Source organism: Pelodiscus sinensis, chromosome 13 (genome assembly GCF_052426305.1).
Source record: "Pelodiscus sinensis isolate ZL-2025 chromosome 13, ASM5242630v1, whole genome shotgun sequence".
Taxonomy (NCBI): Eukaryota; Metazoa; Chordata; order Testudines; family Trionychidae; genus Pelodiscus; species Pelodiscus sinensis.
In genome coordinates this window covers 28,241,805-28,254,218 of record NC_143064.1, presented here as the reverse complement: position 1 = coordinate 28,254,218, position 12,414 = coordinate 28,241,805, and the positions used below count along the sequence as shown (strand labels likewise).

Sequence of the window (12,414 nt, the reverse complement as noted above, 5' to 3'; positions counted from 1 at the left end):
AAATTTTCCATGCCAGGTGTGTGCTTCAGGGAGCGTGTTTTTGGGACATTTCAGCAAAAATGGTTCAGCCATTCATCAGAACAAGACAAGGGGGAAAGCTTTGTTTTGCCCGTCTTAAAAACTATTCCGACCACTATTTCAGTGAGATGCTCTCACACCTCCATGCCCTGGAGCGGGGACATGGCAGGGATGTGTCTTCTCATGTTCTTGTGAAAATCAACCCACATTTAGCCAATTCAGCTCCCACCTACTTGGTAGAGCCTTGCTAGAGTTGGGGAGTTCCATGCCCCGAAGATGCTGTCTGCAGCAAGCATGCTTCAGCCTAGGCTGCAGAGACCAAGCAGGGCTTTTCCTGCAATTACTATGGGTTGTCCATGCAACTGATTCTGGCCCTCTAGTGTGCATGAATTAGGCTGCCGTCTGTCATCACATACTCATGCACCATTATTTCCACGGGAACCCCCAAACTCCCTTTGCAGTGTTTGCAGTTCAGCTTTGGCTGTGGTTAAGCTGTGGTCATCTGTCAGTAGCCTAAAGAAAATAAGTGATGCTAACAGCAACCACTAGTATCTGTGCAATGGATTGGATGAGTGACCAGTCATCTCCAGTCACAGTGGGTGTGGCTCCCGGATATAATGGGAGCTGTCGGAGGGCTGGCTGTGGCAGACAGACTGCGAGAACAGGCCTAGTGAATTGTTGCACTTATTCTACTTAGCCCAGATGATAAATTGCATTAGTGAGAGGACCATGAATATAGTGTCTGATGGGCAACCGGTGCCTGCAAGAGGAGGGGATACAGGGAAGCCACCCCGAGGAACAGGAAAGGGGCATGAGGAAGCACCTTATTTAGCAATCGAAATGTTGGCGGGAGCACAGGAGGGCAGTGCATCTCCTGGGTGCTACCACAAGTCGTGTGTGTTGGACACGTGCTAGGCAGTACTACAGGTTTTCTTATTGCTTCCCACCCAGGTACATGCTGAACAACTCCCTGAGCAGCATGCCCAACACTTCCATCTGTGCAGAAATGCCGAAGCTCAGCTGGCTGTGAGTCCCCACGCTGGTGTGGAGATCTGTTGTCTCTGGGTTAGCCAGAGTAATGAACAGGCTCCTCGGCCCAGGCCTGCCTGGCAATCTTGCAAGCAGCTTGGAAGGGGGGGCGGGGAGGGCAGATTCCCAGAGCAGGAGAGAGGAGAGGAGGGGAGAGAAGCATCGGTCTTTTTTAGTATTCTGCAGGGTAGATGTGGTGAGAGCAGCAGTTAGCTTGGGGCAGTTTGGCTAGACCGGGGCGGGGCAGAGAGGAGAAGGCTGCAGCAGGCAAAAGACAAGCAAAGGTGTGTTAGCAGAGGGGAGGGAGGGGAACAGGTGGAGAGGAAGAACTGAAGGGCCAGTGAGAGCCCCGATGGGAGAGAGGAAACAACGAGAAGTCGTGAGCTGGCAGACGGGGGGATAGTGGGGTTTTTGATAATGACACAGAAAGCAGGACCTGAGAAGATGACCTGTGGAGTCATTTCTCACACCCCTGCCATGCACCTGGCTCAGGAGCTGTGTGCTTACAGGTAGCATTGGGATAGGCTCCAAGAAGAAGTGACATTTTATCGGGCAGGGGACATTTAGCTCAGAGAGGGATCAGTAAGGTGGAGGATTGTTATCCAAGGAAACTCAGCTTCTTCTCTTTCTCTAGGGAGCTGGAAGGAAACCAGATCCGTGCTCTGAGAAGCTCAGTGTTCCAGGAATGCAGCACCTTCACTGTGCTGTGAGTACCAACCCTGCGCCTGGCATACCCCAAGTTTGGGGGAGAGTGGGATGTGGAGTGGCTCTGGAGTCACACCTTCAACCCTCACCTGATGGGAGAAATCTGCTGGGACGTGCACGTGGTGCTGTGAACGTGGTCCAGTCCTCACGGAATCGGATCTAACACCAGAGATCGTGGGCCTGCTTCTCAACATTGGCTATGTCTACACTGCAAGTTTTTGTGGCAGAAAATATGCTAATGAGGGACTTGTTAGCATGAGTCGCGATGTCATTAGCATATTTTCTGCTGATGCTTTTTGCACAAGGGCTACGTCTAGATTGGCATGATTTTCCGGAAATGCTTCTAACGGAAAAGTTTTCTGTTAAAAGCATTTTCGGAATAGAGCGTCTAGATTGGCACCGATGCTTTTCCGCAAAAGCACTTTTTGCGGAAAAGCGTCCGTGCCAATCTAGATGCACTTTTCCACAAAAAAGCCCCAATCGCCATTTTCGTGATCGGGGCTTTTTTGCGGAAAACAAATCTGGACTGTCTACACTGGCCCTTTTGCGCAAAAATTTTGTGCAAAAGGACTTTTGCCCGAATGGGAGCAGCATAGTATTTCCGCAAGAACACTGACAATCTTACATGAGATCGTCAGTGCTTTTGCGGAAATTCAAGTGGCCAGTGTAGACAGCTGGCAAGTTTTTCCAGAAAAGTGGCTGATTTTCCGGAAAAACTGGCCAATCTAGACACAGCCAAGGGGTTTTTGTGCAAAAAGAAACAGTTTAGCCGCTTCTGTCTTATGCAAAAAAAACCTTTTGTGCAAGATCCTTATGTCTCCTGGGCAGAGCCAAGTCACTTTGTCCCTACTGTAGATCTGGCACCTTGAATCCATGTTAAGGCACACAAGCCATAAACAGCAACAACATTGACAGTTTTGTGGTATTTAAATATGTCATAAATCTGCATTTATACTTAATAATGAGGTGCAGCAATTTCACTTCCAGTTCATTGCTTTGACATCTGCTCAGATCAATAACGAGTAAGGCCCTACCAAATTCCCAGCTATGAAAAATGATACACACACAGCTGCACACACCCACCAGTCCTTTGTGTTCTTTTACAAGGTACTATATTATACAGATTTCACAGGGGAGACCTGTGTTTCTCAAATTGGGACTCCTGGCCCAAAAGGGAGTTGCAGGAGGCTCTCAAGATTATTTTAGAGTGGTTGTGGTATTGGCACCCTTGCTTGGGTGGCTGGAGACTGGTGGCTGTTGTCTGGGTGCCCTGCCCTGAAGTCAGCGCCCTGCCCCCAGCAGTGCAGAGGTAAGGATGGCAATATCATATCATGCCACCCTTACTCCTGGGCTGCTGCCTTCAGTGCTAGGCAGCCGAAGAGTAGTATCTGCAGCCCAAGGGCCCAGCTCTGCAGGCAGCAGAGCAGGAGTTAGAGTGGCGATACCAGGCGGTGCTAGAAGCCATGCAGAAGTAAGAGTAGAAGTACCGCAACACTCCCAACAAAAATCTTGTGATCCCCAACAACTTCTTTTTGGGTCAGGGCCCCTACAATTACGACACAGTGAAGTTTCAGAGACCATGAAATTTACTATTTTTAAATGCCTAAGACCATGAAATTGACCAAAATGGACCATGAATTTGGTAGGCTCTTAGTGTCAGTCCAGTGCATAATTAACACCTCTCCACATCACAAACCATGCAGAGTGAGTTAGTGTCCTTGGATGCAGGCAAAGGCAGAGGGTGGTGTGTAGCGATAGCTGACTTTTCTACTGCCACGTAACTGCTTTGGGTGTAAAAGGATTCACGGTCTACTCAGAACCTTTTACTAGCACTAAAACCCCTTTTACATTTGTCATTTAAAGAAGAAAAGTATGAAGCCTGCCCTAATAAGACCACAGCCTGTTAAACACCTGCCTGTTCTTTTTTGCCCCACATCCCTAAAGCCTGTTTTTGGTCAGTTTCATGTCTGGCCTGCAGTGTTTGCAGTGCTAAGCTATAGTGCGGGTGCTTTCCAGGAGCTGCCAAAGCCCAGGAATTCTCCAGAGACTATACAGCCCTGTCCCGGAGTCTAGTTTTCCTAAACATGATGTTTATATATTCCCCAGATAGCTCAACTCCTGGAGCGCTGCAAGATAAAGCTAATAAATTAGCAGGCCATAGATATGTTGTTCATATACACAAGCTACAAATTGTCATGGGACAGTGGTGTGAAAAGAAGGAATGGAATGTGCAGTGGAGCTGTCCTCCCAGAGTGAGGGATGATTGCTATCCAGGGCACTGGGAATGCATCACTGGATCCTTTTCCAAAGCTGTCAGTTCGGAGCAGGGGCGTCAATCCAAAGCTTATTGAACTGTATCTGCTATGTGGCTTTGGCATGACCCCGCCTCTATCCTTGGGCCAATTTCCCGTTCCCAAGTGTGGTTATGGAGCTGTGTTAACAATGGTCTAATTCCCAAGTAAGTCCCCTTATTTTTAGCTTGATGCACCTATTTACTCACTCACCTGGCAAGGGATTTGGGTGGCTTAAATAACTAATCTTGGAGCTATGGCTGTTGGAGATGGCAGAGATCCATTAGGTCACTTGGGCCGTGTCCACACTCAGGGGTTCTTTCGAAAAAAGTACCCTTTTTTCGAAAGAACTTCCCCTGCGTCCAGACTCAAGCCGCGTTCTTTCGAAATTATTTCGAAAGAACGCGGCTTTTCTTTCGATGGCGGTAAACCTCGTTTCACGAGGAAGAACGCCTTCTTTTGAAAGTTCCTCTTTCGAAAGAAGGCGTTCTACAATGTAAAGAGGCTGTCTTCGAAAGAGAGCATCCAGACTCGCTGGGTGCTCTCTTTCGAAAAAGCGGATTTCCTCTATCGAAAGATCCGCCTGCTGTCTAGACGCGATCTTTCGAAAGAGGCTCTTTCGAAAGATGCTTTCGAAAGAGGCTCTTTCGAAAGAAGCCTGCAGTCTAGACACAGCCTTGGTCTGATGCCCAGAGGGATGTTCACTCTTGTGAAATGCTTTGAGAGCCTCAGATGATGGGCCTGATACGGCATTTCAAAGAATGGCTGATTGGCCACTAAAGTCACTGAGCACTTCAGGTGCTTCGGAAACCAGCCCGCTTTTCATCAGTTACTTGTGGTTGACTTGAGGCACCTGCATGAGCAAATGGCGGCCCCGCGGTTTAGAAGTGGTTAGGCCTGCCACAGCGCAGCCAGCCTGGGTGGGCTGCTGTTGTGACTGGCTACGCAAACCAGGTGCTTTCTTGGCCTGCGTGCGGTGCACAAGTCAAACCCTCCGAGCAGTAAGCAAGCACGGTTCCAGCTAGCACTGTTATTGTTAATCCAGGTCGCCACTGAAACACAGCAGCACCGCTTGGGTCCTGTTGTGGCCGGTGCTCTCAGAGAGCTAATTTCCAAAGGCATGTTCGTGGTGCTGAGTGGCAAGGCAAGGAAACAGGAGTGGATGCAGTTCCGCCGCATTTTCTGAGTGAGCCCAGATGTTTCCAAATGCCTCAGTGCAGGGGCTAGGACTAGATGAGCTCTCCAGGTCCCACCAGCTCTGTATTTCTATATTACTATGAATCCTAGTAATTCTGAGCTTTCCCAGGCACCCAGCACCACGTGAACAACCCTGCAGCTGATGGAGCATTGGCAGCATATTCCAGAACTCAGTATCCAGAGTCCTGTGCTCTCTCTGGGTCTGGTGCCCAGACTCTGCCCCTTTGTGCTCCTGCCAGGACTTGGCTCCTGTGAGCTCTTGTCTACGCCAAGCCAATTGGGGTTCAGCTCCCTGGCACTGAAGTTGGGGTTTACTCCCTGGCAGCGTCTCCCCTGAAGCTACACACCTGTGTCTGGCCCATGCCAGCTGACGGGGCTCGAGCTAAGGGAGTGTTTAACTGCAGTGTAGCCATTCAAGCTGGTGCGTGGACTCTGGGACCCTGTGAAGGGGGAAGGTCCAAGAACAGCCTCAGCGTCTACACTGCAAACCAACAGCCTGAACGCTGCCAGTCCCTGAAACTGGCCAGCAATGGGTATCTGCTTGCAGTGCGGCCAGACCCTATGTGAGCCCCTGGCTTTGTAGTGTGTGTAGTGGGGGAGTCCCAAAGCAGGGAGCAGCCTTCCAGCACTTCCCTTCCCTTGCTAGGAAGCCTGCCCGTCTTCTCTGGCATGCAGCTTCAGAACAGGGCAGTTCACAGTGCCCTTCCCACTATAACCCCTTGGTACTCCCAGCGCATCTGTGGGCAAGTCCAAATGAGGTGGAGACTCGTGAGTATGTGGCGTGGGGGCTAAATTGCAGACTGAAGATTCTTAAAGTATCAGTAATCCATCTTCAGTGTCCCCACCCGGCCCTACCCTGCCCCGCCTTGGTACTTTTGCAAATGACCCAATGACATGGGAGGACCTTCCAGGTATGTTCAGCTGCAGAAGGCTGGGTACGGCTCCTTGGTGCAGCCTGCACAGGTCACAGAGGAGGCTCTTAGACATTTTAGCCAAGATGCTGAGCCCTGTTTTTCCCTTCCAGGACTTTCTCTGTCCCCTGCCACTACAGCTAGGAGGCGAGAGAGGGGCTCCCTCTCCCAGTGTAATGCTTCCTTGAAGCCAAGCAGCCAGGCACTTTTGCCTTTGATCAGGACTGTTTCTCAGGACTGTTATGTCAGCGTCATGGAAACATAAGCCGGGGCCAGATGGGAGGCATAAACACGCCCTGCCAATAACACTGGCACAAGTGACAGCTTTAGGAGGAGAAGAAACAGACAAAAAGAGGCCGGTTTACAGGGTGGAGTGGGACAGTGGGAAGAACCTTCCCACCCCAGCCCAGCGCTCCTCCCCTCACCCTGCCTCCTCCCTGCAACTATCCCAGCACAGCGATGCGCTGGTGCTACTGAGGCTCTCGCAATTAAGGGGTGAGGGTCAGTCTCTCATTCCTTGATTGAATGCTTGGCAAGGACTAAGGCTGCTCCCAGTGCCGCATTCCCATGCACTCCCTGTGGGTGGGCGTAGATTTAAGGCCGCCATAGACTGGGCTGAAGAAGACCTTTCATGGATGACAAACACACGCAATGGCCAGCAGCAAACTACATGCAGTGCGGGACCTGAGCCCTGGGAGCTGAGCTGTGTGTGAGGGGTCTGGAAATATCCTCCAGGCGCAGCAGTGCCGGTTCTCTGCTGGAGCCATGAACGAACGTTCGGGGATTCGGGAAGTTATGTGCACACGTTATTCAGTTTCGATCCCTCCCTTGTTTTCGCCTGTAGGGCCTGAGGGGTCAAATCCAGCAGTTGCACTGAAACTCCCTCCAAGCTGCCTCCTCATTAAGTAACATGGCTAGTGGTTGCACTGGAAACCCAGGGTTCATTGAGTATGGGACACAGACGTTCATGCCACAGGTTCTCAGGTCACAGACAATGAGCCCTCCTGAGTTCTGAACTGGATTTGTAGCCAGCTGAGCTCTGTGCAGTGTCAGGTTGCACTGGGAGCTCTGTTTGTTTCACACCCCTTGCATCTCTCCCTGTGTCTCTCTCACGCTCTCTTTAGCCACATGACCTCCCTGGCTCAGGCTGGGTCCGCTGACAGATTCTCTTCTGGGGCTTGGACTCATCTGATTCTATGATTTGTTGTGAGCAGACGCTGAATCCTCCAAATATGGGTGTGGAGTCTGGGCCCATGAGAGTGGGTCAGGGCACTGTCGCAAGCTAAGCACGAACCCCATGCTCCAGAAAGAGGAGGGAAAGCCTGAGGGCGCGGCTTCAAATATGCCTCTCGGCATTGCAGTGTCCAGATCTTCAGGTCCAAGGTCCTCAGCGTTCTGGGAAGTAACTAGGAAATGAAGGGCTGCTTGTCTCTCTCCCCCTCCAGGGTTCTGCGCAGAAACCAGATCAAGTGGATTGAGGAAGGGACGTTTTCCAAGCTGAACAGGCTGGTGGAGCTGTAAGTCTCGCTGTTGACGTGCCCAGATGCAGTGCCCTCCCCAGGGTCCACAGGGTGTCAGTGCTTGCGAGCGCTCGTCTTTGTGTAGATGGAGGGCAAAAGATGCCCACTGCCTAGATTGTGATTTGCTCATGATCCTGTGGGGAGTCTATTCTGTGCTTCTTCTCTTGGGGTACGTCTAAACTACATGCCTCCGTCGACGGAGGCATGTAGATTAGACAGATCGGCAGAGGGAAATGAAGCCGCGATTAAAATAATCGCGGCTTCATTTAAATTTAAATGGCTGCCCCGCTCTGCCGATCAGCTGTTTGTCGGCAGATCGGGGCAGTCTGGACGCGCCGCGTCGACAAAGAAGCCTTTCTTGATCGGCACAGGTAAACCTGGTTTCACGAGGCATACCTGTGCCGATCAAGAAAGGCTTCTTTGTCGACGCGGCACGTCCAGACTGCCCCGATCTGCCGACAAACAGCTGATTGGCAGAGCGGGGCAGCCATTTAAATTTAAATGAAGCCGCGATTATTTTAATCGCGGCTTCATTTCCCTCTGCCGATCTGTCTAATCTACATGCCTCCGTCGACGGAGGCATGTAGTCTAGACACACCCTTGGTGAATAGTTGCCTGACACTGGGCAGCTTGGCTGCTCCACTTACAGGTACAGGTCTTTGATACGTATGAAAGGGAAACACTGATATTGCTGGCTATAGTGCTAGCGGGTGGATCCAAGCTTACCCTTCTCCTAGCTCTGCTGATGCTCTTCACTCCTTACCTCTAGCACCCTTGCTGTTCCTGTCCTGCAGTCCCACACAGGGATGTTAAAAAACCATTCACAAGGTAACTGTATAAGCATTAAAAATCTTAGCAGTTACAGAGATACACGCTGTAGGCTGTGCAGTATAAGGCTTATACTGCAGTGTGTACAGTGAAGCATTCTCCCCAGGAGCAGGGCTAGCAGCCAGTGTGTGCCGGAAGCCAGCTCCTGGCTCCTGCCCCCACTCCTGGGGAGCCGGCTGTATCGTGGGCTCAGCAGTATAAGCTTTTGTACTGCAGAGCTTGCAGCACAGGGTAGTAGCTGGCTCCCCAGGAGCAGGGCAGCAAGCGGGATCCATCTTTTAAGCTGGCTCCGGTGCATACCTGCTCCCAGTTCTGGTCCTGGGGAGTCGGCTGCCGCCCTGCACTGTGGGTTCTGATACAAAACCAGCAGTGCAGGGTGGCAGCCAACTCCCTGGGAGCAGGGCCAGGAGCTGGCGTGTAACCGTTACGGTAACTGATAAACTCATCCCTAGGCTGGGCAATACTAGTATGTTCATAAATGATCTGGAAAAGTGGGAGAAACAGTGAGGTCCTAATGGCAAAGTTTGCAGATACAGAATTACTTAAGATAGTTAAGTCTGTGAAGAGTTCCAAAGGGATCTCACAATACTAGGTGACTGACTGATGAAATTCAATGTTGAGAAATGCAAAGTAATGTGCATTGGAAAGTATAATCCCAATTATACCTGCAAAACGATGGGCTCTAAATTAGCTGTTACTGCTCAAGAAAGAGATCTCGGAGTCATAGTGGATAATTCTCTGAAAACCTCTACACGATATGCAGCAGCAGTCAAAAAAGCCAACAAAATGTTAGGAACCATTAGGAAAAGGACAGATAAGACAGAAAAAAATGCATCTAATAAACATGTAACCCCTGTACCTAGAATACTGTATGCAGTTCTGGTCAGCCCATCTCAAATATATTGAAAAGACTGGAAAAAATACAGAGAAGATCAAGAAAAATTATTATGGAACAGCTTTCATATAAAGGAGAGATTAAGAAGATGCTAAAAGACACGAAAGGAGACAACTAAGAAGGGATGCGATAAAGGACTATAAGTAAAATCACAGCCAGTGTAGAGAAAGTAAAGAAGGAAGTGTTATTTGCGCCTTCATATAGCACAAGCTCTAGGAGTCACACAATGAAAATAAGAGGCAGTGGAAGTATGTCTTCACCCAATGCCCGGTCAGCCTACAGGACTTGTTTCCAGGAAATCTTGTGACATCCAAAGCTATAATAGGGTTCAAAAAAAAAACTGGATAATTTCAGGGACAATAGGTTCATTAGTGGCTCTTTGTCAAAATGATCCAGGATGCAGCCCCACACTCTGGGCGTCACTAAGCCTCTGACTGCCAAAAGTTGGGACTGGATGACAGAGGATGGATCACTTGATTGCCTGTTCTGTTCGTTCCTTCTGAAGCATCTGGCACTGGACTCTGTGGGTATGTCGACACTGCATTCCTCTTTCGACAGAGGAATGCAAATGCAGCCGAACGAAATTGCTAATGAAGCGGGGATTTGAATTTCCCACGCTTCATTTCCATAAACGTGGCCGGCTGCTTTTTCAAAATACCCTATTTTTAAAAAAAACCACTGTGTAGACGGGATTATTTCCAGAAAAAACCCCTTCGTTCAAAATAACCCTTAAACCTCATTTTATAAGGAGTAAGGGTTATTTTGAAAGAAGGGTTTTTTCCAGAAATAACCCAGTCTACACAGTGGGTTTTTTTTGGTTTTTTTTTGAAATAGGGTATTTCGAAAAAGCGGTTGGCCATGATTATGCAAATGAAGTGCGGGAAATTCAAATCCCCGCTTCATTTGCTATTTCATTTGTCTGCATTTGCATTCCCCTTTCGAAAGAAGAATGCAGTATAGACATACCCTGTCAGAAGACAGGATGCTGGGCTATCTGGATCATTGGTCTGACCCAGGCTGGCTGTTATGTTCTAATGCACCACAAGCCTAACCCACAACACTGCCTGCTGTTCCAGTCCTGGAGTCCCCACTCAGCTCTGCCAAGCACCCTGCACTAACCTTTTGCTATGCTTTGCCTGCTCCCACTCCCGCCCACCTACACCGAGCTCAGCAAGCACCTGAACATGCCCTGCCCTGCAATGTTCTAGTTCAGAGCTACTCAACTTTGGAAGTCCCGGGGCCCACAATGATACTCACAGCACATGCCGAGGGCCGCAACTTAAGTGTGGTTGCATGTACATGCAAATATATATGCAAATAGCTTATTTCACACTGATGGGCATGTATACAAACATTAAGGCAAGACTACACAACACACAGGCCCCATTTAAGTCAGTTCTGCTGTTAATAAAATGAAATATTTACCCAATTTCCACCCCCTATAACAGCACTTTTAATGAGCAATGACAGTCCAGGAATTTAACTACTAAAACACATATCAACAGAAGACCATTATATTGGCTACTTTTTTGTTTTGGCTCCCAGCCGCAAGCTGTGTGTTGTGCCCTGCATAAGCCCAAACTGTACCGCAGGCTGCAGACAAGCAGGCCACATGTTGAGTAGCCCTGTTCTAGTTACTCTTGCACTGAGCCTCTCTCGGGACTAGCATTTGCTCCCTAGGTGTATTGGTTTTCTCTTGTGTGCATAGGGTGATCCCCTGCTGCACCCACCAAGCCCGCTGTCTGAAATCCTGTTTCTGTTTGCACAGGGACCTCTCTTGCAATAGGCTGGAGGAACTTCCACCGTCTCTGTTCAGTAACTTGCACGACCTCCAGCAGCTGTGAGTACTGCATTGGAGTGCTCCAAGTCTTCATAGTATTTGTCACTATTGAAGGTCTTCAAGGGCTACAACAGAGAGCAGCTTGGGCAGCCAGCTGTCCCTGCGGGATGCACACAGTGCAGCTCTAGGGGGACCACCTGGCTCAGGGAATTGCTATTAGCCTTTTGCTTCTGAGCCATCAAGTCAAATCCAACCCAGATGAGTAGCACCCGCCATAGCTGACATGTATTTGTTGCCCTAACTGAAAGGGAACAATGGCCTGGGCCCACCGCACTGTGTGACCCTCTTCTGGCAACTTTGGCAGAAGAACAGTAATAACAGGACCCAGCTCTTACTTAGTGCTGTTCCTCTGTGCACTGTACTATACTGTCTTCCAAGGCACAGAGCACTCCCTCATGCTGGCAGGTCTCCCTCAAAGGCTGTGCTAGGCTGATGGGCTGGCAGCCAGAGTATAACAGTGGGCCTGTGACTGTTTCAAGGGAGGGTCCAAGGCCAGGGGAAGGTCTGCCATGGTTTTGCTCCTGCTGTGGCCTTGGTTTGTGTGTCATAGCTAAGGAATTGGCCCAGACTGCGCATGTTCAGATTCGAGCCTCCAGGGCAATTACAGGTTTAGCGGAGAACCGGAACTGACCTGATGGGGGCAGAATTAAAATAATCCGTTCAAGTCAATAGCCATGACACCGTACACTCACACTGCCATGGTACCTGCAGTCCTCAATGATCTGGTGCACCCAGTGGTTCATGGATGAGAGGAAGGGGTAGATAATCCTTTCTCTTACAGTACCTGGATGGCAGATGAGAGCACTAATCTAAAAGCAGCACATTGTTCTTTATAATCAATTAAAATAACATCCCATAATTAATTAGCATTAAGCCTGCCTTTTACCATCTCTAGATTTCTGCTACCATACTTCAATATTTTTACTTTCTTATTGGTTGTTTAACCCTAAACATCATCTTAGTCAACATCTGCATAAATACCATTCCAGTAACTATCAATACAGGCAACATTCTGCCAACACATTCACGTTTTGTCTCAATATGTTTCCATGATATGGGATTATGCCCTAGCTTGTCTCTAACTTGCCTCTCAGTTGTCTCACTTCACTCATATATTGCTAGGCCTTATTATTATCAAGATCTAAATTAGGTCCCTAAAGTGTTCTCTCCTCACATTTCA

The 12,414-nt window shown here is 49.2% G+C and overlaps 1 protein-coding gene across 1 annotated transcript in view; it reads left to right on the top strand.

Moving 5' to 3' along the window:
- The window catches only part of LOC102459568 (relaxin receptor 1-like), a 54,563-nt gene that overhangs the window by 33,735 nt on the left and 8,414 nt on the right, over positions 1-12,414 (top strand). The window contains exons 8-11 of the mRNA XM_089781629.1: positions 970-1,044; positions 1,682-1,753; positions 7,597-7,668; positions 11,163-11,234. Of these exons, the coding sequence (XP_089637755.1) occupies positions 970-1,044; positions 1,682-1,753; positions 7,597-7,668; positions 11,163-11,234 (291 nt within the window). The remainder of the gene's footprint in view (positions 1-969; positions 1,045-1,681; positions 1,754-7,596; positions 7,669-11,162; positions 11,235-12,414) is intronic.